This window comes from Camelus bactrianus, chromosome 17 (genome assembly GCF_048773025.1).
Source record: "Camelus bactrianus isolate YW-2024 breed Bactrian camel chromosome 17, ASM4877302v1, whole genome shotgun sequence".
Taxonomy (NCBI): domain Eukaryota; kingdom Metazoa; phylum Chordata; class Mammalia; order Artiodactyla; family Camelidae; genus Camelus; species Camelus bactrianus.
The window spans coordinates 19,969,067-19,995,627 of record NC_133555.1 but is presented as its reverse complement, the minus strand read 5'-3'; the positions used below and the strand labels follow the sequence as shown (position 1 = coordinate 19,995,627).

The 26,561-nt window shown below is 39.9% G+C and overlaps 1 protein-coding gene across 4 annotated transcripts in view; it reads right to left on the bottom strand.

The window, feature by feature from the left end:
• Nucleotides 1-8,846: 8,846 nt before the first annotated feature.
• The window catches only part of SUCLG2 (succinate-CoA ligase GDP-forming subunit beta), a 243,497-nt gene continuing 225,782 nt past the window's right edge, over nucleotides 8,847-26,561 (bottom strand). For 3 of the 4 annotated variants that reach the window (XM_074344498.1, XM_074344501.1, XM_045514424.2), the window contains one exon: nucleotides 8,847-9,953. In XM_074344498.1, coding sequence (XP_074200599.1) covers nucleotides 9,838-9,953 — 116 coding nt within the window. In that variant the 3' untranslated portion in view covers nucleotides 8,847-9,837. Of the gene's footprint in view, nucleotides 9,954-15,574; nucleotides 15,652-26,561 lie in introns of those variants that run through there. The other variant, XM_074344499.1, reaches the window with a different exon arrangement.

The following is a 26,561-nucleotide window of genomic DNA, read 5'->3' as shown; positions in this document are numbered from 1 at the left end:
AATGTAAAGTGAATGAGATTTTAAAATCTTAAATAGACCAGTTTAAAAACAAGCTACTTGGGTCTATGTTGACTATATTTTCTTTTCTTTTACAATTTGATATTTATTCTACCAAAATAGAACATCATTGAAAAAAACAGTATGACATACTAAGTTTTCGCTTAGACAATATTTACATCGCAAATTAATCCAAGACCCCTAACAAAGGACTATATAAATGGACTATATAAATGAATTTTTATCTTTTTAACTTGAACACATTCACCTACTAAGCAAACTCTTCTCCAGATTCACTTGATACGGTATTTTTCTTTTGGTAATTTTATTTTTTATTATAATACCAGTAACCCATATTTACTATAGTAAATTAGTAAATACAGTTAAATCAGGGTTTCTCTATCTCAGCACTATTGATTTTGGACTGAATGATTTTTTCTTATGTAGGGCTGTCATGTATGTGAGGATGTGTAGTGGCATCCTCAGTGCTACTAAAAGTTGTAACAAACAAAAACATCTCACACATTGCCAGATGTCCCTAAGGCAGCAAAATTCCCCCCAGTTAAGAACTAATAAGTTAAATGAAAACAAAATTAGTTTATATCCTTTTATGATCAATTGTTTGCATATATGTCTTCATTTATATATTATATATATAAATATAAAGACAGACAATTTTACAAGTGATCTCGTATATTCTTTTGTTACTGCTCTTCTGCAGCATAATAATGAACATTTTAAAAATTATAGTTGATTTATAATTTTATATTAATTTAAGAAGTACAACAAAGGGATTCAATGATTTAATAGATTATACTCCATTTAAAGTCATTATAAGATACTGGCTGTTGTCCCTGTGCTGTCCTTGTATCTTTTTTATTTTATACACAGTAGTTTGTCTACATATTTTGGATGTTAACCCCTTATCAGACATATCATTTGCAAATATTTTCTCCCATTCTATAGGTTGTCTTTTCACTTCATTGGTTTTTAACCCCTGTGCAAAACTTTTAAGTTTAATTAGGTCCTGTTTGTTTACTTGTGCTTTTATTTCCTTGGCTGAGAAGACTGATTCAAAAAGTTACTGCTAAATCCTGACATCAAATCATTCCTGCTTTCAGCACAGAGCTTCCAGCCTTTGCTTCAGATAGATCAACCCAGGTGTTCCCTCTTCCTGATTCACCTCTTGCTATGCAGCAGCCATTTCCAAACCCGAAGAGGCACAACTACAAACATTAAAAAAGTTTTTGTATTTTTTTTTTCAGTTTTACTGAGATATAATTGACCTACAGCACTGTATAAGTTTAAAGTGTACTGCATAATAACCTGACTTACATACACCATGAAATGATTACCAAATGGGTTTAGTGAACAGCCATCATCTCATATAGATGCAAAACAAAAGAAAAAGAAAACAATTGTTCCCTTGTGATGAGAACTCTTAGGATTCACTCTTAACAACTTTCATATATAATATGCAGTAGTGTTAATTATATTAATCATCTTGTACATCCACATCCCCAATATTTATTAATCTTATTACTGGAAGTTTGTACCTTCTGACTACCTTCATCCATTTCCTCCTCCCCCAAACCCTGCCTCTAGTAACTCCAAATCTGATCTTTTCTATGAATTTGTTGTTTGACTGTTTCTGAAGTAAAATTGACTTACAAAACTATGTTAAGTTCCTGGTACATAACACAGTGATTCAGTATTTCTATATATTTCGAAATGAACACCGTAAGTCTGATTGTCATTTGTCACCATACAAAGATATTACATAATCACTGACTATATTCACCATACAGTATATTTCATACAAGTGATTCATTTATTTTTTAACTGGAAGCTTGTACCACTTAATCTCCCTCACTTATTTCTCTGCTTCTGTCACCCTTATCCCTTCTGGCAATCACCTGTTTGTTCTCTGCATCTGTGACTGTTTCTATTTAGTTATATTCGTTTGTTTTTTAGATTCCACATATAAGTGAAATCATACAGTATTTGTCTTTCTCTGTTTGACTTACTTCAATTAGCATAATACTCCCTAGGTCTACCTATGTTGTCACAAATGGCAAGATTTTATTTTTTTATGGCTAAGTAGTATTCCATTGTGTGTGTGTGTGTGTGTGTGTGTATATATATATGTATATATATATACACACACACACACACACACACGCCATATCTTTTTTGTCCATTCACTTATTGATGGTTATATACGTTGCTTCCACATGTCGGCTATTGTAAACAATGCTGCAATGAACACAGTGATACATGTATCTTTTCGAATTAGTTTTCGATTTTTTCTGATAAATACCTAGGAGTGTAATTGCTGGATCATATGGTAGTTCTATTTTTAATTTTTTGAGGAATCTGTATACTGTTTTCCATAATGGCTGCACCAATTTACATTCCCACCAATAATGCACAAGAATTCCCTTTTCTCCACTTCCCTGCCAACACCTGTTATTTGTTGTCTTTTTGATAACAGTCATTGTGACAGGTGTGAGGTGATTTCTTATAATGATTATGATTTGGATTTTCCTGATGACTAGTGATGTTGAGCATCTTCTCATGTGTCTGTTGGCCATTTGTATGTCATTTTTGGAAAGAAGGTTTATTCATGTCCTCTGCCCATTTTAAAACTGGGTTGTGTAATTGTGCTGTTGAGTTGTGTTCTTTGTATATTTTGGATATTGACCCCTTCTTGGATATATCATTTGCAAATACCTTTTCTCACTCAGTATGGGGCCTTTTGCTTAGTTGATAGTTTCCTTTGTTTTGCAAAAGCTTTTGACATAGTCCCATTTATTAATTTTTACTTTTGTCTCCCTTGCCTGAGGAAACACATCCAAAAAACCGCCCTCCAGAAAGGTTTTAATGATTATACGTCAATTGCCAAATGAAAGGGGAGTATCTATTTCCTTATATTCTTGCCAACATTGCTTATTAGCATTCTTATTGTTAATATATCTGGATTTTTTGTAAAAATTAAAAAATAAAACCATAAAAATACTTTAATGTATTTCAATGCATTCAAATATTTTACAAATATTTTTTGAAATCCACAGGCAATATATGGAAACTTACAAATGTCAATGTATCCACACAAGCTGTATAACATTCTAAACAATTAACAGAAATTTAAAGGATTCTTACTTAACTAATGTGTAAAAATGCATCCTTCAAAGGCAATTTTTAAAGCAGCTATATAAAAGTAGGGGTTATTTAAAGAACAATAAACTTAAATGTTTCAAGACATAGTGATGAAGGTGGGAAAAAATGACTTCTTAAATAAAGGTCCATATGTCTTTTAAAAAGTAATAGATTTTTCTTTGGAATCCAGAAAGCCAGGTTACTGTTTTTCCCTTGAACACATGCACAAAATGATCACCAACTGGTAAGGTCACATGACTGTATCCACGAGATAATATAAATGAAGAGATGAAAATAAAACTCAACCTATGCTTTTATTAACCTATGCAATTCCTAATACAAGGCCTCTTACTTACCATCCTACATCTAGAACAGCTTTATTGACAAGTAATTCATACATTACAAAATTCACCCTTAAAAAATATATATAGTTCAGTGGTTTTTAGCATGTTCAGAGAGTTCTGCAACCATCACCACTATCTAATTTCAGAACATTTTTGTCACCCCAAAAGAAAACTGTTAGCAGTCACTCCCCATTCTTCCCTCCTCTCAGGTTCTGGCAACTACTAATCTACATGCTATCTCTACAGATTCACATACGCTGGACATTTCTTAAAAATGGAATCACACAACATGAGGGCTTTGTGACTGGATTCCTTCATTTGGTATAATGCTTTCAAGGTTCATGCATACTGTAGCATTCCTGTATTTCATTCCTTTCTGTTGATGAATATGGATATATTCCATTTTGTTTATCCAGTCATTGGGTAATGGACATTTGGGTAGTTTCCACTTCTTGGAAAAATTTTCTGCAAACAATTTTTTTAAAATTTTAATAGAGTCCTGTTTATCTAGTCTTTATCTGTAGCTTGCACTTTTAAATCAAGGTCTTTTTTGCTCAAGAAAAATAATTATAAGAATATAGAGTACATGAATATTCAACATTACAAGACAACTGAAAATAAACTCCAAATAAGAACCTCCAAATCTTCTAGTCTATCCCAGTCTCTGTCCATTCTCTGTGAACAGATCTCTAAATGACTGCTATGTGATGACTGTACTTCATTTGTTTCTCCCCTAGCTAGGAAAGGGTTAGAAGATCTCCCAGTTAAAAAGCATGTCTCCATGCACTGCCTTTGCACACACAAGGGAGGAATAAGAAAAAAAAATTTTTCCATAGTTGGCTTATAAATTCTATTTTTGGATTTGACAAATCTGGCATAAGCTACCTAAGATTTCAATTGAACTATTTTGAGTATCAAAATATGAGACAAGATTTCTGGGCCTAAATTTTCCATAAGAATGATATTGCTAACTAAATTTTCTGCTACTGTTATGGTAATACTACACTATTTCCAGCCTTCACCTCTCCGGCCCTTCTGCCTTTTGTCTGTGGGTGGTCATGGTTTTGTATGTTAGGGAAGGCAGTGAGTTAACAAGGCACTTGGAATTAGGCCCCAGAGGTGGCCCCTGCCTTACACCTTACTGTCAGCGTTGGAAGGTAGTGTTCCCACTGGAGTCCATACAACTTGTCCAACTACATAGCGCAATTTTTCAGCTTTTAAAGTTTGCTTCCCAAGGTATGGGGTACACTAAAAAGGCAAAACATTCAAGAACTCAGCTCACTAAACCTCTCTGCCCCCAACATTCTTTCAAATTATCCATTGCTATCGGCAGCCCAACTATACTGAATTTGGGTCCTGATAGGTTTAAAACAAAAGGCACTATATAGCTTTGGACGCGGAAGATCAGCGTTTCAATCATGACCAGCCACACGTGGTTTTGCGTTCTTGGTCATGTAATTACCTTTCCTGAGATACATACTGCCTGTAAAAGATCTCATCTGTAAAACAGGAATGATAGATTCATAGGGTCGCTAGGACGAATGATTAAGGTAACAAAGGTAAGGTTCCTGGAACACAGTAAGCACTGAATCAAACTGAGCTCTTCTGATATGAAAATAATGCATAAAAACCAAACAGATTTAGACTACAGGACTGTGTGGTCCAAAACGGTACCTACCAGCAACACGTGACTATTAATTAACTGAAATTAAACAGAATTTAAAATTCAGTTCTCAGTGCTCGATAGTCACATGTGGCTAGTGTTATTGGACAGCATCCAATACTTCCCATAACCATTATTACAGAAAGTTCTACTGGGCAGCAATGCACTAGAGGTAAATGGAATTTTACAGGAAGCAGAAGTCCAGAAGCCTTAATTTTTGCCGCTAACTACGCAACTTTGGCAGAGCAACTTTATCTCACTATGTTACTAAATTCCCCAATGACAAAATGGAACAATGCCTTTACAGCAATGTTGTGAGGATCGGGTGCCCTGAAATCACTTCTTCCTTTGCTTTCTTATGATCTTCTTTAATCCCAAGATTAAATTATGCGTAAAAATGTCTCTAGCAAGGACAACTTTGAGTATGACTCAATAGGTACAGCTCTCTGGGAGTTTGATATTGATAGCCTTGATTTGACATTATTCCAACACACCTGTAAGTAGTTAAGAACAGCATATGTTCAAAAGCATACCAAGCTATCTGCAGGCAGTTCTTGTGGTGATGGAAAGAAGCAAATTAACATCACTAAAAAGGTTTTCATTGGCAAACGGCCTTTTGTAGACTAGTAAATTCTCACAGGGTTTAAAACGCAAAGATCAGAGATCATATTTCTTATTTACTCATTTGTTTCACTTTAATGCCTAAATCTGACTTCCCCAGGTTTGGAAACTATCATCTGTGCCATCATTTTGGGGGGTAATAAGGTATTTTTAAAATTTATATACAGAAAGGGTTGGCAAACTTTTCTTTAATGTGACAAATAGTAAATGTTCTAGGGCTATAAAATTTCTATCACAACTACTTAACTCTGTTGTTGTAGCATAAAAGCAACAATAGATAAGATGTAAATAAATGGCATGGCTATGTGTAAATAAAAGCTTATTTACTCAAACTGTCCCTCAGGCCTTAATTTGCCAACTCCAAGTCTAGAAGGACATGTAGAACATATCCTTCCTTCCTCGCTCTTCCTCACACTGCTTTTTAAAATCACTATTATATTATTTCTCATTTATTTTAATTATTTGAATATGTATTGTATCCTGCAGATGATGAGGTTTTTAAATGTTGAATTTAGAAATGTTAAAGCATACTTTTTCTTTTCATTTTTATTACGGCCTTGAATATAAAAACAACATAATTCTTTAGGATAATTCTTTTTTTCTTGCAGAAAGGAAACTGAGAGGAATGGACAAAGCATATAAATTGCAAAAGAACTAATTAGAAGTGATTCACAGATCTAGTCAGGTCATTTAAAGTTTCCTAGCTATTTTACTAATTAATGAGTTGAATTACAACTTAAATAGAAAACCAAAATTGAGCTAAGTGCCTCAACACCATTACTCCTTATGTGGATATTACTGTTTAAAACAAACAAACGAAAAAATTAAGGTGAAATATTTAGATGACTCAATTAGCATCCAGACAAAAATCCTGGTAACGTCTATGCATGGGAAAAAAACGGACTCCACAGATCTTGTGAGAAATTAATAGAATGAAACAAAGTTCCAGAGTTGGAAGTACCCTTATGGAATAATTTGTTCAGCCTCATTGCTTTATAGTTGATGATGGTGGTTATCATGTCTTATTTTTCCTTTCCAGAAACAGTTTTCTTATTAAATTTCCAGTTTTCTTATGTAACTACCCCTCCTCCCTTCCTGACTCTCAGCTCTGGCAGTTTGAGTGAGGGTAATCTCATTCTCAGGCCAACAAGTGGGTATTAAACCCAGACTGGACTCATCAGAGCCCTGTAAACCACCAGCCACAAGGACTGGTTCAGGGTTAGATTCCTGACCTAAAACTGATCATCTCAATTCTGGGGTGTTTCTTAGAATTACCGGAAGAACCAACCAACTTCCCTTCTTCCCTCAGCCTCTTCCTTACTTCCCTCCTCTTCTTTATCTGTCTCTCCCCTCCTCCCTCTCTTCCTTTCATCCTTTTCACTTTCTCAACCCTCCCTCATTCTCTTCAAGGGATGCTAAGCTTGAGAATATGTACCTGGGATGGCCAGCAGCCATTTTGCCACCTTGTAGAAATGGCCTGTCCAAGAATAAAACCAACAGGGAGACAAGCTGGTCTGAGATGCCAAGTAAAAGTTCTGAGGCCCTGAGTTTCTGGATCTAGCCTTAACTATAACCAAAAACCTCTGTCTTCTGTAATTACAAGAACAAAACAATTCTCCCACCCCAACCTTTCCTCTTAACTTTGAGTTAGGTTTTTGCCACTACAAGAGTCCATACAAATATAAGAGGTTATTCAACTCAAAGACATGAATGTTGATAAGTGGGAGGGTTAGTACTTTAATCTCCTCTAAGTCTGATGCTAGGAGACTGACACAGTAGACTAGCAAGTCCATTAAAATCTTGTGTGCAAAGCAGTTTGGGTAAAAAGTGTGGCTACTTTTTAAGCTTCTAGGATACTGAGTACCATGTTTAGACTGTCATCTCCTTTCATGGATATTCTTGCTTAGGATAGGGCCAAGTTTAACACATACTGATCAGATTTAAAGGAGATTATTTTTCACACTTACATAAAGCTGAGACACACATGAAGGGGACACTGGAAGGTCAGAAATATAGGGCACACTTGAGTAGGTAATATATGGACTTCAGATCCACCACCAACACCAGCTGCCCCAAATTCTACTCTGTGCCATCAGCCAGTATAGCTGTGCCTACACATATACCAGTAATTCATTCTATAAAAATTTATGGAAACTGTATTGGGCTCAGCACCAGAGATACCTTGCAAGCAACATAAACTCAATACTTGGAGCTTCCAAGAAAAGAAAAGAAAAGAAAAAAACACTTATTTGAAAATAAAGGACCATTTTCTTGTTATTAAGCAAGGAAATATCTTTTGCTTCTTTTACAAAATAATCACATGAATGATTTAATTTCTTTATCCACTCCTCCAAACTAGGTTGATTAGAAACATCAATATATACAGCTATGTGAACACAGGCCTTTACAAAAGGCAAAAAATTCAAATATCTAGTTTTGGTCTAATTGACAAAATATATATTATTTTACAATACTAACTAATTATTAAGCTATCAAAAACCAAAACACATCTAAAAAGACAGTTAATATTCTTCATTCATTGCATAACAATTAAGAAAGGACATAAGATTAATCTATCAAATGAGTTTTTTCTCCATGGCAAATATGGATCTATAAAATAATGACTTTTTAACTTTTGTCTAGATATGAAACTTATGAGAACAATGTAAAAACTAGTAAAACACAAACAAAAAACAATAACCAAAAAGCTTGGTTTGTGACACACATTTGTACACTGAGAGGAAAACCGTTACTGTTGGCACCTCAGCCTTAAATGGGAGGAGTTTACGTCTACACATTCCTTTACATTATACTGAGGTCACATTTTAACCTGTTAGCTGCGACACTTACCTGGGCTTTCGCTGTGTATATAATTTTTATTCTTTCACTAAACAATCTCCTAAAAATATGGTTGCTGATAAAGTTGAGTCGAACTGAATAATCCTGGGACAACCCAAATTTTCTAATTTTGGAAATATGCCTAAGACACTAGGGCCAGTGTCTTAGTAGAAGGAAAAATTGTTTGAAGAATTAAACTGACTAAAATGAGAAGTACACAGATCTTGGTGTTTACAAAACAGAAAACTTTATTTGAATTTGTGTACAGACAAAAATTACCAATATTTAAACAAAAATCTAATTCACATTCTTTCCCACCACAAAAATGAATATTATGTGAAAAAGCTATATTCTCTCAATTACACTTTCCCAGGTAGTAGATTCTGGGGGGAAAAGGGAAGGGAGAGAAGACAGTGACACTCACAGCATAATTTGATCTTCAATGTTGTCTCATCTTGAAATGACTGAATCAGAGATTTCTGTAAGAATCAGCATCCTTCAGTTTTGATATTAAAAGAGAATCTTCTGCTCCAAAGTCCCAAATAAGGCTTCTGGCTTTATTTTTGGTGTGAGGTAAACAGTCTATTCAATATTAAGGCAAATGGTAGGAGACATGTATATGGTATTATTGTGGATCTTCCATCATAAAATATATTTTGTAATAGTTGTGGATTTTCCAACCATGTAAGAGTTAGACACTGTAAAAACTGTTGCAGTTTACAACAGCTATTTGTTTGAATGTCTTAGCTGCACCTTTTTGATGGTTAATCTGTTAAATGTAACCCTGTCAGAGGTTTTTACAGACTGTGATTTTGTTTTTATTACACAGGACAAAATGTTCACCAAAACTGTTGTCAGTGAACCAGGGCCTGATCTCAAATGCTGTATATATGCATATACGCTGTTTGGCCACACAGACTGCTCCTCGAAGTTGGTAAAACAATGCCTACTGAGCTGGTTCGCCAGGACGGAAAAGTATGAGAACATAAGGCATTAGTCTATTAAAGGCTATAAGGGAAATCAGATTATGTAGGCTGTCAAAATATCTTATTCAAGAAAATACAGATTCAAGGTTTTTTAATACAGAGATTCTTTCTCCTCCCTTTCCACCTATTTTTCCCCCAATGGGATAACCATTTCCTTCACAGTGATGAGAGAACCATCCCTTTTAATGGGAAAATGCACTTCTTCCTCTGAGGGATCAGGACAAAGGCATCACTTCTTAGCCACGCTGGCCACAGCTTTCTTGGCTGCATCCTCCAGGTCGACGGCCGAAGTAATGGGGAGTCCACTGTTAGTGAGAATGTTCTGGGCCTCGTGGACATTGGTTCCTGGAAAGGGGTGGGGGGATGATGTACAGTCACTGAAATGGAACTGGAAGTGGTGCCCTGGGGAGTTTCGTACAACCTGAAATCGAGGGATGCCTGAGTCTCACTAACACAACTTAATTACAACTCAGTTCAGCTTTCTGTGATCCAGATGTGGCTATTTAGATATACCCAGACGACAATTTTTTTTCCTCTTTTCATCTCAAATGCCTGGCATTATAAAGATACTGCCTATATTTTCTCTAGCATTAAAAAAATGGAAATAATGAGGTTCTTAGAAGACTGTGAACAAAGAATAACCAATTGTTCAACTAATTTGAATGAGGAAAATCTCCTGAAATCCCTTGATTGAGTAGTCTGAATACAGAATCTGAAGAAAAAGCTTGCAAAAAATGAGCAAGAGAATGGTAAATCAGGCAGTCAGGATTGTATGGAATACTGGGAGTAACACACAAGGATGCTCAGGACTAATCTACCTGTAGCTTTTCACCTAGAAGTAAATTAAATATCGGTGCTAATCAATGTCATTCACAAGGTGGAAAGATTATGTGACTAGATGTACATCAAGTGATGGTCCAGCTTGAAAAAAAGAATGAAAGATAGGACTTGCAAGAGAATAATGGACTTTTTTTTTTTTTTTACTGATAAAAGTGGAAACATCTGCTCATAATCCACACTCAAGTGCATTTAATGTGATTCTGGCCCATATCAGAAGCCATTTGTTGTAAAGTTCTCCTGAAATGAAGGTGCCAGTCATGACGATCTGAGTTCTGAAGTTCAGGGCATCTGCCTACTTAAGGCCATGGATCCAGTGCCTTGGAGACAGTGACAGTTTTCAATGTGTCCATGTCTGATTCCTCCTCAACAATCCTTCCTTCATTGATTCTATACAATGAAAAGGGCAGAAGCCCTGAAAATGAGCATTGTAGCCTCTGATGACATCTCTTGGCCCTTCCTGGTGGATGTGTAGCATTTGCCGGCCAACCCACCCCACCCAAATGTGTGCTTAAGTGACTATTAAACATGTGAAATGCTTTTCTGTTATTTTCTTTCAGTGTGAAGAAGCCTCTGGGAGAAATGTGATAAAATTTAAGTGTCTAATGAAATATCTCATCTTGTATCATCTCCTATGCTTTTATCTAGTTAGCAAAACAAAGCCTATTTATAAACAAAGACTTTGAAATATAGAACTCGGAGGACCTCAGAGTACAAATATAAAGGAAGTGCTCAGTCAGCATGTTTCACACAAAAAGACAAAGGCCGAGTGAAGGAGGAACAGCTGAGCTGAGAAGGTGATGCAGTGCTGACTCTTCGGGGACCTGGGGTCCACCAAAGCCGTGGTGAAGGGGATACCGGCACTGTGTCTTCAGCTCAAGGCTTACTCGCTGCTGCTTCCACACAACCTCTAGGGCAAGCAAGAACTCCAAAGGTAGAAAAGTTGTTATCTAAAATCTCCAGCCTCTCATCCTGGCTCTGCTCTGAATTCACTGTATAGTTTTGGGTAAATCATTTAACTCCTTTGAGCTTCAACTTCTTTATCTCCAGATATAACACTGTGACCATCTTCTTCATAACTAATATTCACTAAACACACATGCCAGATATAACACTAAGTGACTTATATGTGGCTTATGAAATCTGTTCAATGACTATGAATAGGTCTCATTGTCCAGTTTCACAGATGAGATAACTGAGGCACAGAGAGGTTAAAGAACTGCATAGACACACAGGGTCTAACTGGCAATGATGGGACTTGAATCCTGCTTGCTCCAGATATGTCCTAACGATACGCTGGTCTGTTTCCCTGTCTATAAAGTGAGGATAATAATGCTAGTAGCTTAGGTTGCCATGAGAAGCAAATGAAATAATGCACATGAAAGCATCTGGTAAATGGCAAACTCTCTGTGGCAGACGTGGCTGGCTGTCCACTGAAGATTCATGCTGCTTTGCTACAGGGGGAGCTGTTGCTGGAAAGCAGCTGCCCAACCAGGAACCACTTCCTAGGCGCCCCTGCCAATGGGGGGTCCTGTGACTTCTGGCCAATACAGTATGAGCAGAGATGAAACACACACTCTTAAACATACCTACTGTGATTCTCCTCCATTTTCCTCTGTCTACCTTCTGGAACACTGCCAGCCAGAAAAAGCTTGCAAGGCATATTTTTTCTGAGGCAATGACTCTTTCAGCATGGATGCTTGAATGACTGTGGAGCAGAGCAGCCCGCTCAGCTCACTCACCCTCTCAGACTTTATAGGAATGACAGAAACTTCTATGATATTATCTCTGACATTTCAGCATGTATCTGTCGTTATGGAGTAAGCTTTACTTTAATTAACATATTACTTTTTAAGTGTGGGAGGCACCTTTTAAAATGTGTTTCAAATGATTGACCGCCACATCCTGGTGTTCATGTCCCTGGAGTGTGGGCTGGAGCCAGTGACCTGCCTCTGATGAACAAGAATATAGCAAAAGTGATGGAACGTCACTTCTGAGACTAAGCCTGTGATTTCTGTCTTGCTCCCTCTGATTTTCTGTTGATAAAGCCAATTGCCATGCTGTGGGTTATGGGCTTCCTATGGCGAAGTTCATGATGCAAGGAACTCAGGGCAGCCTGCAGCCAAAAGCCAAACAAGAACTGAGGCCTTCAGTCCAACAGTGCATGAGGAATTGCATCCTGCCAACAACCATCTGAGTGGGCCTGGAGGCGACCCTCCCCCAGGCAGGCTGTGACAGGACTCCAGCCTTGGCCGACACTGCAACTGCATTTGCCAGAGACCTTGAGTCAGAACACCCAGCTAAACCACCTCTGGATTCTCCACCATAGACTCCTCATTGGTCACTGAAATGACCAATGTTTCTGGTGCTAAGCAGATAAATTTCAGGGCAATTTGTTTCACATTAGTACTTAACTTAATGCAGATGTAAAGATTTATTATTATCATTAAGAACAACCTCAGCGTGCATTTCGATTCATTTTGTAAAGTTTCAGCCACAGTCCCAGAGGTTGAAAAGTAAGACAGAGGGTCAGACTGTGGCAGGTGTTGGGAACCAGACAAAGGAATTCTGACATTAATCTGTAGGCAGCGTTTTCATGGAGTAAGGACGCAGTGTGAATCAAAGTCCTGATAGACACAGAATCAAATAGGTCTTTGGACCAGAAGGTCAATGAAAGTTAAATGTGTAAATCTTTATCTCCTTCAAAAGAGACGTGGACTAGAGCATTCTTACCACCTGACCTCTAGTCTGCCAGGGAAGAAATCTATGTTAAGATACAAAAAGCTCTTCTTCTTCCTTTCTCAAGAAACTCATGCATCACCCCAAGAGACAGACTCATCTGCCTGAACATCCTCATCTTCTAATCTTCCTTGCCTTGGCTGATTCCTCCTGTGGGTACAGATCTCCCCTACGACTATCAAGCACTCTCTAACTGGACTGATATAGGAATTAGCTGTGCTAGTAGTGGTGATAATAATAATAAAAGCAGTAATGCCAGCTGTCACTTAGCACAGGTCACACATTGTTCTGGAGTTCTAAGTAAATGAGCTCATGCGTTCCTCAGAAGCAACCCTGAGATAGCTACTATTATTATCTTCCTTTTATAGATGAGAGGACATGCATAAGTTAAAGACTAAAGTTTAGTGAGCAAGACGAGTAATAGCTAGGAAACAGAGAATGAGCATTCAACTTGATCTCTCACTGGCTTGAATGATTTCCGGCACTAATGCTTGAAATATCCATTGTAAACCTTGAAAAATTTCTCAGGATTTTGTAAATATATGTCATCATCATCACCATAATCACAACAACAACAAAAAATCCCTCATTTACAAAGTCCCCCATGGTACTTTATTTGACCCTTACAATGACCTTGTGAATTTGGTGTTTATAAATCAGTCCTTTTTTTTTTTCCCCTCTTTTTAAGTCAAGAGCTTAGTGACTGACTGACAGGATTCAGTCTCAGAATCCTGTGCCCCTCTGACACAATTTGATTTCCTGGTGACTCCTGTGTGACATTAAAAGACACAGCACTTTCCCGTGCAGAAGCTCATCTGAACTATGAGACTACAAATTATTCAAGAGTATGGATCAGGTATGACCAGGATGTCTGCTCTTTCCAATCTCCCTTCTGGCTAAACCTGCTGTCCTCACTGTCCCTGCTTAGGAGGGACCATGGGGTGTTCTCAGTCCCAAGGCAGATCGCCGATGTTCCCAAGACACTAACTGTACTTGATCCAAGGGTGGTCCCAATACAGACAATGGTTATTAGCTTGTCCAATTAGATTCGCTCTCCTGAGAATCTTGATGTGTAGTTTTTGTGAAATAGAAAGTTGTAGCATGGAAGGGACTTACCAGTCACATGCAAGCAGAGAAAGGCACTGCACACATGCACAGCATGGTGAAGAGATAAGTGTAGGAGTGACGCTCCTGAGGTCTGCCTCTAACTCAGATCCTCCTCTTCCCGGGTGTCAGCTTTCCTATGGTTTCTGCCCATTGAGAGAACTGTTTGCTCACTTTTCTGAGTTCCTTTCCATGTGTATGGATGAATAAGCTCTTTACCATCCTTTTTTTTTTTTTCTTTTTTGAGATAAATGGGTTGCTCTTCCTTGTAATCAACTAGCCTAACTAAGCTGCTTCCTAAATTAATACTCTCTTCAACATCTAACTTAGCACCAGATATTACCAAGGCAGGAAAATGACTGACATAGAAATCCGTAAACCTGCAGGCAAGCTGGGCCATTGGCCTGCCATGCCTTCTCCCCGGAGCTCTGTTGCCCTATCTGCTTGGCGGACACCATTCTTTCATGAGCTGTCTGTTTAAATGGTATTTCTTTGGGCATGCCTTCCTGTCACCACATCCCAACCCCCAACCCAGAACAGGGGACTGAAAATGAGCTTTCAGAGTATCTCATACGTCTAAAATTGCAGCCCTGCTGTGACTGCTTACTGACACTGCTCTCGTCCCCACTAAACATAGGCTTCATGAGGGCTCCCACTGGGTGAGGCACGCTTACCCGCGTGCCTCTAGGCTCAGCACAGCATCCCCACACAGGATGTGCTTGTGGACAGAATGGATAACCACGGACAGGTTCATACATACAAAGTGTGCCTGAGGCGGTGAGTGTGGGTGAGACCTCTTCTGATTGCTGCCTTGCTGGCCCCATACCCCAAATAACTCTTTTTTCTAAGGTTGACACAGAAACTCCAAAAGGCCTGATGGAAAACAAGGACTGTTCTTGAGCTTTCCCAGAGTTCTTAGGGGCTTTCACTGTGGCCTCTTTCTCTAAGAAGGGCCACATAGCAGCTGGCTGGACTGAGTGCCCTTGAGTGAGGACTCCAAGCTGCTGTCACTCCTGCCTCCCAGGCAAGTGAGGCCGCACTCAAGGTTAACCACCAGTGAGCAGCGCCTGGGTGAGAGAGGGGTGGACAGCTCCACACAAATGCAGGCCATTCTCTCCTCCAGTTGGTCCTGCACGGCCATATCAAAATGCCTAATTGCTTCATAATTCCAGGATCCACTAAAGTGAATTTTAATTATACTTGCAGTTACACTTTAATTACAGCCTTAATTATTAAGCACATACTAGGCATGCTCAGAACCCAGCAGTTTTGGAAGGGAGCCTCACACTGAAGTACAAACCTCAGGCACAGGACGATGAGGAGAAAGGGTGCACACTGAGAGGGGCCTTGGTCAGATGAAAATCTGTCAAAGAAAGTGAGGGGAGGGGTCAGAAACAGAGGCAAAGAAGTGAGAGAGAATCACTCACAGAGAGCAAGATGGGACAGAAGGCACGGCAGAGATAGAGGCAGGAGAGTCAAAAAGAAAGATGCAGAAAGAGGCAGGAGAGAGGCATAGAGAAAAAGAAAGATACAGAGAGGGAGAAGGGGAAGAGACAAAAAAAGAGACAGAAGGGATGAAAGAGAGGGGACCAGAGACTGAGATGGATAAGAGAATGAGAGAGGGGAGAGGCAGAGAGAGGGAAGAGACAGAGAGAGGGAAAAAGGGAGGAGGAGAGAAAGGCACCAGAGACATGTGAAGAGAGTCAAGCAGAATAACCCAGAGAGGGACAGACACATGAAAAGAAGGCTCCAGAAGGAGAATAGTCTAATAGAGGGAGTGAGAGAGAACAGGGAGCTTGCCATGTCCCTGTGCAGCAGCCCTGCCTGGCCCTGCCTCCAGGCAGCCTCCTCAGTTTCTCCTTGGCTAGGGAGAAGCAAAGCCAGGGCAGAGCCTGCTGCTCATGGCAGCCCCCGCCTTGGAGAGAAATTACCAGTCGCTTCCTTGTTCCGGCTGAGAGAGCAGCTGGAAGGGGAAGTGGGAACACACAGAGAAGAGGGTTAACAAGGAAAATAGCAGTCACTGAAAGGAGGCCAGTCAAAAGAAAAAGTGAAAAGAGGGAGCCTTTGACAAATGCTTTACTAATTTGCAGATGCCTTTTGTTAATGATATTATGTGAGTATTTCAGGTTAGCTTCTTCTTGGCTCACCAAGTGGCTGACGTCTCCTCTCCATCCCCTCCCCTGTCTTTATTTCTATATAGAAACCATCAGAGCTGCTTTAAACTCTGATATGGAATCAAGAGGTCCAGAGTGTTTATGCCTGTGCACCCAATTACAAAGGAAATTGATCTCTTCCCCACATTTAAATTGTGCTGCTGACATGTTCTAATGTTTATTAAACACTGCATTGCTTTTTAATGAGGCTGCAGGACAATACTTTTAATAACCACCTGTACAGATAACTGATCAACTCACACTGGTCGAACTTCAGGCACTTAATATCTGCTTGTTGAAACCTGCTCAGCTAAATGGTTATCTACCCACTGCATGCCTTCAAAGTGGCAACACACAGAGAATCAAAGGGGACCGATTTTAAAATGAAATCTTGCTTACTGGCAGAGGATATTATAAAAAAAATTAATAATTATTATTAAAATCTTAAAAAATTTTCCATCTCTTCTGCACAATTTACCACTGACTTCCTGCCACTGGGTGGAGTGAGAGAGCTATAAACAGAGATGCAAGGTTAATTTATCAAAATTTGTTCTTTGCTCTTATTACATCAGAGACGAGACAGCAATAGTGGACACAAATTATAGGGTTTTGTTCAAAAGGTGTAGTTCCTCCCCTCCGACACAAGCCAGCCTTTTATCAACAGGCCTGTGAAGAAAACCAATCTCTTGTCTGAAAGTGTATAAAAGCTGAGTTTTAAAAATTATTTTTAATAGGAACTCATTTCTTTTAAAAGACAACAGTTAGCACTTACTGAGTATATACTAGGTACAGTAAATGTTTATTGGATATATGAGTTAAGGGGTTCACAAGTATCATATCACTCTAATCTTCATAGAGACCCTAAAGTCGACATCATTTTTATCCCCATTTTACAGGAGGCAACTGAGGCACTGGGAGGCTTAGGAACTTGCCCAACATCCCCCAGCAAATCAGAGGCTGAGCCAAGACTAGAACCCAGGTTTGTCTGACTGCAAAAGCACACGACAACCATGACTGCAGCCTTGGCCTTTTAGCGCTGGAAGGAATCTTCGGGATTCTTTAGGACAAGTCTCTTGTTTTCACTAGAGGAAAATGAGGCCGAGAGATGGAGATAATCTGCTCAAACAATCAGTGAACCATGACAGGTCTGACTCTCGGTCTGGTGCCCTAAGTCGGGGCTGGCAAACTGTGGCTCCGGGTGCCAAATCCAGCCCGCTGCCTCTTTGTGTACCACCTGTGAGCCGAGAATAGTTCTGCCATTTTTAAACAGTTGGGGGGAAAAAATCATTATAATATTTTGTGGTACATGAAAATTACATGAAATTCAAATTTCAGCGTCCATAAATAAAGTTTCAGTGGAACACAGCCAAAGTGATTCATTTACAGACCAGCAGTGGCTGCTTTTGTGCTACAATGGCAGAGCTGAGGAGCTGTGACAGAGATGGCATGGCTCATAAATCTTAAAACGTTTCAACCCCTGCTTTGAGCAACCGAGTCTTCTTTTTCTCCCCACGGGATGGGAGAGGTCAGTAGAAGCAAACCAAATTCGTTAAAGCAGCAGATCCCTCCTCAAATGTTCACTGTCCCTGTGCCCTCACTCCTCCCGCATTATTCTTTCTAGTGACAATCAGATAGAAGACGTCCATCTTCTTGGTGACACATACATTTAGAAAGCTTATCACATCTTTCATGTCTTGTTATTGTACTGTTAGAAATGGAATAACTCATTGAGAATCAGAGGTAAACCCTTGCTGGGTCAGCGGCCATCAGTGTCTGGGACGACGGGAATCCTATACTGAGCACCCTGCAGGCAGCCAATGGGGTCCAGCCGTGTGGCCTCAGTCGAGTTGTGGACAAGAGCTCAGATGTAAATGAGAGCTAACATTTATTTACTGAGCCAGCACTCATTCTAGGTTATTTTAAAACTCAATCTGCTCCTTACAATAATCCTGTGAGACTGTTGTGTTTTTATTCCCATTTCACAGATTAGGAAGCTGAGGTTTAAACTTGGCCCTGTGGCTGACTAGCTGAGCAACCTGAGAAAGTTACCATAGTTGGATGAGAATCTTACTGAAATACTAGTACCCCTCACATTTTATACAAATTAAAGATGACAAAAGAGAACCTGTGGGGCTGTATCACGCCCACCTATTTGCCTCAATGATTTCTTCTCCCATGGTAAGAAAAAAACCGATGCCCAGGGTTTGAGTGTGACAGTCCCTCCTGTGATGATAGCAGGCAGTGGCAGGAAGCCGATGGCCAGGTTCTTTACAACCTGGTTTCAGTGAATGATGAGTTTGTGCTTATGATCACGCAAGCACATTTAGAATCAAGTCTAACATATCACTGTTGAAGGCTTAGGGTAAGTGCTTACACTCTTGCTTTCAACTATATGAACTCTCAGAAAAGCAACAGAGATATTAAGGTAAACCAAAGGTACAGGAGCCTTAATATTAAACAGTGGAATGAACCCCCTGGCAAGCAGAACACTTTACAGTTCTGTACCTGCTGGGCTGGGACCGCACTTTTAAAGAAACGTTCACATGCCTGAGCATCTGCATGTGGACCTCCCTTTCATGCCTTCCTTTAATCTACCTCATGGCTTTCAATCCATGTATATTCTAATTTACAGATGACTGCAGGAATTTCAAAGGTAGTTTTGGTGGTGTGAGACTTTCGTCTGCAATGCTGACTCTGGAACTTCACTGCTGCCTAAGAAGTGACATGACGGCATCACTGCACAGGTTCTGAACATACCCGAGAGGAAGGACGGAGTGGACGTCTTGCTAATATTTGCCTGAGAAGGAGTTATATTCTGAGAGCTTAATACTGCCTGCCAAATGCTTTGTTGGCTCTTAACAAGATCTTTCAGAGCTGAGGATGGGGGCAGATTCAGACACAGATACCCAGGGGAGCTTCCAGAATTTTAGGTCTTGATGCTGCCTCTTCTCTACACCAGGCTACAAACTGTCCCACTCTCTGTTTTGTAAAAGAAGATTTACTGTCGCACAACCGTGCCCATTCCTTCCCAAATCGTCTGTGCTGCTTCAGCATCATGATGGCAGTGCTGAGGTACTGCGACAAGCATACGTGGCCCACAAAGCCTAAAATCTGGCCACTTACAGAAAAAGTCCACAGACCTTTGTGCTATACAATCTAAATTTCTGGCCCTGTGGATGCAGAAGATAAAGAACCCAGTCTCATTTGGTGCTTCCCCAGCTTGGAGCCCCTGCTTCCTAATTCTGATACAGGGGCAGCTGTATTTCTAGGGAAGAAAGTTCCACCTATGCTCTCTTTGAATTAACAATGGCCAATACTTGGCTCAAGCGCCCTCACACTCTCTTTACCCACATCTGTGATGGACAACAAAGACCGCAGAACTCTTTTCTGCTGAGCTGGGATATGGCCTCAGAATCTTTCTTGGCACAGCACTGCAGGCAGCCACTACCAATAAATAGAAGGTGGCATAAGTGAAAGCTATTTGTTATCCCTATCCTAGAACATTCCATGACAATGTGAGCCTTTCTGCTTAGGTAGCTCTACCTCTGGGCAACCTCAAGGTGGCGCTCTCCAGGAGAGGCTTATTACCAGGGCATACCTCCTCATCTGTAAAATAGCACAATCTACCTGTGTCTCTTCCTTGATGGAAATGTGTTCTCTTTCTCTCTCTCTCTCTTTCTTTGATGGCTGATCAAATATGACTTTCAAATGTTACATAAGGAGACTGAGGCAGGTCACTCGGAAAATACTCAAGGGAGCAGGTGATGATATTGTGATGTGATAAGAAGGACTCAGGACATGCCAGTCCCCATACCTGCCACACTCCTTATTAGAGTGCCCCAAACCCAGCTTCTGCTGGGGAAAACAACTTCAGGCTTTTGATTTTGAAGGGAAGCCCACTTCGTAGACTGGGGCGGGCACCTGACCAAAAGGCAGTTGCCCCCTAAGGCAGACTAATAGCCTGTGATGTACATGAGGGGAGGGTTTCCTTCCACTCAGAGAGGCAGCCATCAGCATAACCCTCCTCCCTTCTTCTGTGACTGTCTCTGGCTGTGCAGGGGCAGTGGAGAGACTTATCTGACTGCAATGTCTGAAAGGAGGAAGCTGGCATGTGTACCCCAAGCCCTTCCTCTGCACTTCCCTTGGATGTGCTGCTCACAGGCAGCCCAGTTCACCCTCTGTCACTCAGGGCTCTGCCCTAGTGGAAGGTCTGCCCAGGTCCAGCAGTGGCCATAACTGGCTGTGCGGAGCTGCCTGGATCTGGGATTCAGAGTAAGAAAGCTGTCACTCTTGGTTCACAATAAGGTAGCTCCTTTAGCTTCTGTATCATTAATGAAGGTGATATTTTGGTTTCCTTAGTCTTTTTTCCTGCTTCGCAGCAGAATCAGAACTCAGATGAGGAAGAACCTACTGGGTCCCCTCAAAGACCCCTAGGACATGGCCTCGTTGGATTGGTGTGGACAGCAGGGGTGACGATTATTACATGGACTTAACAGACTGGCAACATGTAGGATCTGGACTTCGAGGGAACCCAGAGGGAGCAGACTGGCCTTAGCAAGGGGCTAAGGGAGTAGAGGCACAAAGAACAAGAAGGAGTAAGAAAGTCAGAGTAGGGGGCTTTCCAGGTACAATTCCATGAAAGCCTTACAATTAACCTCCTTTTGACTAAGGTAGTTGGAGAGTCTCAAGTCATTACATCCAAAAAGACCAAACAAAATAAAATACTGCATAATACAAAGGCCATCTTCCTCATCTTCCTTTAAGGGGCCCTAGTCCTGTAATTACAATGACTACTTAAGGTGTATTAGGCTTTTTCTTGTGTAAGGCAGTGCATGTCAGAAACGATATAAATTTCAGTTAGTCACATGAACTATCTAGGGGTAAAATGAAATCTCAAATCGTCAGATATAGTAAATTCTTTGTCTGAAACCTTAAGTGTTAGACAAAAAAAAGCTTTAACGAGCCTAATACTTTAGGTTAGGGCCTGAGAGACTTGGTCTAATGTTAAAGTGGCAAAGTTTACACATTCAGAAGAGTTTATCAATTTAGACAATGAGAGGATTGAAGGCTTGATGACAGAACAGGATTGTCTCTGATGTCTCATTTGGTTTAATTTGGTGATGATGACTAAGGAGGAGACACAGGGAAAAGGTGCTCGTAATTTAAAGGGAGGAGAGGTGATAGATGTCAAGGTGAAGTGAAATTGCTCCCAGTACGGAAGCACCCACAGGGGACAGTGAAGGAGGGAGGAGACGGAGTGGTGGGTCGACATCAGTGAGGCAGGAGCTAGGTGAGGGATAGGGTGTGCAGATAGTAGGGACCGGGAGAGTGGGAACAGAAGAACAATGAGAATCAAACAGGGAGAGGAAAAGAGATGTGCCCTGACAGAAAATGTCGAACCCACCTCCAGGAACCACGTTCCCTATGACAGCAGCATCAGAACTGAAACATAGGGAGAAGAGAAGGTGGGCTCGGAGAGGCTGGGGTATAGGTGGGGACCAGGTCCATCGCCTCTTGCAAGGAAGCAGGGACTGAGAAAGGAAGAAAAGATGAAAGCTCAGCACAGAGCTTAGTTGGGAAATGTGCAAAGAGGTAAAGAGGCCAGGGTGTTATCAGACACAGAGCCAGATGCCAGTGCCACCACTCAGTGGGGGTCCCCTTAGTCTCTGCTGACTCACAGTGCAAGCTGCAAACCCAGGGCTCGAACATCCTGAATAAAAATTCTTCCAAGCTAGTGGGCCACAGTCAATCTGCCAAGGCTGACTTTTTGATGGGAGTCAGAGGAATAATCATGGCTCTCCTCTCTGGTTCTACCACCCCAGCATAACGGAAGGCTTGCAGAATGGACAGCTGCCAAGTAGATGGACACAGCTGAAAACTCTGGGGCTGTCTCTTAATGCTTGAGTGCTCAGGGTTGCTTTTCCCCTGAAGTAGACCAAAGCATCACGTAGTAATCTTCCTGGGTCCAGGCTAAGGACACTTGATTTGCATTCCTCTGACTGTGGCTCCCATCTGTCAGTATTTCAGGAAGCAAGGATAAGGAAGTGTCCACGGAGAAGAGATGCCTCATTATCAAGAAAGTAAAAGAAACTCAAGATAAACTTTCTGATTCTGAGATGTTTACGTTCTCAACAACTTTGGAGAGAGTTTAGGAAACATCAGAGAGATCAGAAAGGATAAGGACAGGGAACTGCTGCTTCTAAGACACTTGGCAAAAGAGGAGCAAAATGTCTGTTGCTGAAATGAACTTTTGGTATTGGGTGGAAAAATGAAATTGAGACAATTTGGCTGAGGGAAACAGATTCCAATTTACAAATCATCTAGACTCACTATTATTTCCTCATGAGCTTAACTTGGAATCATAATGAGCACCTGAGAAAGCAAATTCTTCTTCAGGCATATTTGAGATACAGAGGTTAGCTACAGATTGAAATGGGAGAGTAATAAGGAAAAATGAATTCTAAAAAAGAAAACTTCTCTTTAAGTTTTGACAGATTCTGATCCAGAACCATAAAACTACCCATATGAAATCCAAAGCTTTGGCTAAAACATGTTTGCACAATGAATACACTAAGTTGTAATAAATGTCTGAACATTTCTCAGCGGTATCACGGGTTGGGCTGAATTAATCATCTCGGTAATTTTTGTGCCAAATATGTACACATTTTAAAAAGGAAAGAAAAAATAAAACTCATTTCGGATTATTTGTTCTTTGATTATTTGCCAGAAACAACTGTCTACAAAAGCTGAACTCTCCCCAAAAATGTGCTTGTTCAATTTACCCAGGAGTCTTTTAAATAAAAATAATCCTGAGTCTCAGCTGGTAAATTCTATTCTGATAAGGCAAGTAAATACATGTAATTATAAAGTTACCATTTTCAAAGAGAAGAGTAATCCTTTCCTTATCCGCTGGTAAAACAGCTTGTAATTATTATACAGCTGAGAACATAGATTTGTCCACAAAATCCTACTAAATCAAGCATGATTTGATTGATTAAAACTTTCTACATTAGGACATATCTAATACATCATGTATGGCAACAGTCTTTAAAATGTGGGCCACAAATTGGTGAAACTTATGCCAAATGGCCACATTTCCAAATGGCCACATAACAACCAAGAGAGGCTATCTTCTTTATTTACAGGAAATAGATACTAAGCTAGTAGCAAGTTACATGATCAGGCTTTGAAATGTCTGTTATCTTCGTCATTAAAAATCACACATTTGTTCAGAATGCACAGCCATGTGTCAGAGTATTCAAAACTTAGAAAGCAGTTAATAAACATTAGTAATAATAATTATTTATTATTGTAATTCAGACTCCAGTAAGATTTTTCTACCACACTTAGTTTTTATGTGTCACTTGGCTTTTCACAGATGCTGGGATGGTGATCACCCCTTTCTCATCTCACTTTTACTAGCTAGACAGTGGTGTATGTCCTGGGACGGTGGACCAATTTTAATATTAATAGGAATAAAGGTAACTTTGAAGTTGATCAGCTAAAACGAGTACAGTGCTATATCAAGTTAAACAGAAACTATCAATAGAATTGTCCAGAATGTTCCTGCTTCTTTATACCACTTTGTCTTTCTCTGTCACCACAGAAAATGAGGAGTTTGCTCTATTTAGCAAAACAGAGGGACCCAAATCAGTTCTCTAAGGTGAGGTAAAATCTAACTGAATGCAGAGAGATTTGGGAGAGGAGCAGAATTTATGTTCTGACCCTGAGGAAAGCAAATGAAAAATTTAGATTGAGTCTAAGAGAAATCCTCAGAGGGCCCTGTAGTTAGCAACTTTTTTCCCTCCTCAGAAGTACTGACAACAAGATTTTCTGTGACAGGAGATTTTTGGTTTTGGCTGGCTTCTCATTTTAACTGAGCTGTGTTGCAGGTGAACAATATGCGATGCAGCAAGTCCAGAGAGTGGTTTACTGAGAGTCTTCAAACTGGGGGTGACTTATCCATTTGCCCATCATACCTCTCTCTGGATCATCCCTGTATTCCTCCATCTCTATCTCCACACAGATTCCATGTGATAGTACAGCTTCATCTCAAACTAAGGATAACTATACCCAATGCAATCCTCTCCCATTCTCTCTACCTAGTTTCCACTTCTGGCTTTCTCAAGTCCACCAACTATGCTATTGCTCTCCTGGTCACAGATTTAAAAACGTAGCTCCCCACTTTCTCTCATCTCTTTTTATATTTCTGCTCTTACTTCTACTCCACTCTTGCCTCTATGTGGCAAATCTGCCTTGATTTTGGAGTCTACCTAATAATGTAGATTCTGGCTACTAATTTGATTTCCCCACTCAATTCTTGTAGCTGTAACATGTTCCTGCAAAGCCATTACTTTCTCCAGGACAGATTTCTGATCTGTCCAGGTCCTGGCTTTCAGTCTTTGTCACTGTTATGATCTTAGTATTAACTCCCAAATATGACTTGCTCTGATGACTTGCTTCTGATCTTTTACTAAATTTCTTCCTACCTCTTTCCTTTCCAGAGATTCAAATCTTACTTATTTCCATATTCAACTTGGAAATTCTCCTTTTATAATATTTCTCTGCTAACTCACATCTCTAAATGTACTATAATTATAGCAGTCAATATCTAGTAAACTTAACAAAAAGGTATGCCAATGAAAGTGGGCTGAACTACAAGAGGCAAAGTTTAAGGGGGCATACTTTATAGAAGTCTGCATCACTTAGCATAAAGAGCATAGGCTTGGTTTGTATTTAGTTCCCTTTACAGGATTTTTATGGATAACACCATTTACAAATTTCTGTATTTTTAAAAATCTATCATCAGAGATAAGAGTAGAGGTAGAGCAGAACTGTTCATCATCCCCTGTATATTATGCAGGACCAACAGAATTTTGAGGTGGGTCTTATCATGATGTGGGGCTGCTTTTTTCTCCCATTAATCACATATAAGGATATTAGCAAGTGTCCCTGCTATTACCATGGGACTGTGAGTGCTGGTACCTATCTAAGGACATTTATCATGTCAGATGACAACTCCCACAGAAGGAAGAAAGAATACCAGTGAGTACTCCAGAAAAGTCAAAAGCTCTCCTGCTTTTTCTCTCCTAGGTGCTTATGAAAGGATAGGGGCTTTTAACATGAAAGAAGGGGAGTAGCAAAAAAAGGTCACCATGGATGTTTTTAGCCAACATAAATCTGGCGCCCAGTATCCTCTGTGAGCTCATCATCAATTCCACAAGCCAGGCTGGTGGTTATCTGGGATACCCTGATGGCTATTGCTTCTAAGACAGAAGCAGGTTCTATTAGGACAAACACTGGATAATATTTTATAGATATTAGCTTGTATTGTTAATTTTTTTCTTTTTATTTCCCCAGTTATCTAGTAACTGAGATCATTTCTTATATTTCTATGCATTCTCCTTAATGTCCAAAGCTCAGTGACTTATATATGGTATTTATCATATTAATTAATAAATTTAAAAAAAAACACAGGCATATACTTTGGAAGTGCTTTAACTTAAAAGATGCAAGTCTGATTGTCCAACAGATGTGGACATTTCAAAGCTTTTTCCTAGTAGCTCAGATAGACCTTTGATATATCCAATACTGATTATGAAGGGAGATAATCTTGGATGTGGTATTTTGCATATCTCACCATGTGTATCATCCAGATACACATGATAGGGATATGTAAAATGATAGGTTATTATTCCATAGTATTTCAGAATACTAAGTACAGTATAAAAATAAGTGCTCCATTTAATCTCTTGGGAAAAATTAAAAGTGGGGTAAATTTCTTTTCTAGGGATGCACTACCAGCTACTAATTATGGGTCCCTACAGACAACACACATATAGGGGAGGATCACTAGACAGAGTGAGTCCACCACAGCATGCACTAATTTCTGGTTCTTTCCAAGTGACAGACACTAGTATGATTTGCTATGGAAACCTGCTCCCCTTTAAGAACATAAGAAGAGCTGACAGTTAAAATCTGAGGGTCACTGGTGACTGTGACCCTGAAAACAGTTTGAGATCAACATTTTAATCAGAATTATGCCTACCCTGAGGAACCCACTAACTCCTTGATCAATTTTCTTTTCACTGCAGCCTAGCCATTTTCCTTTCACTGAAAT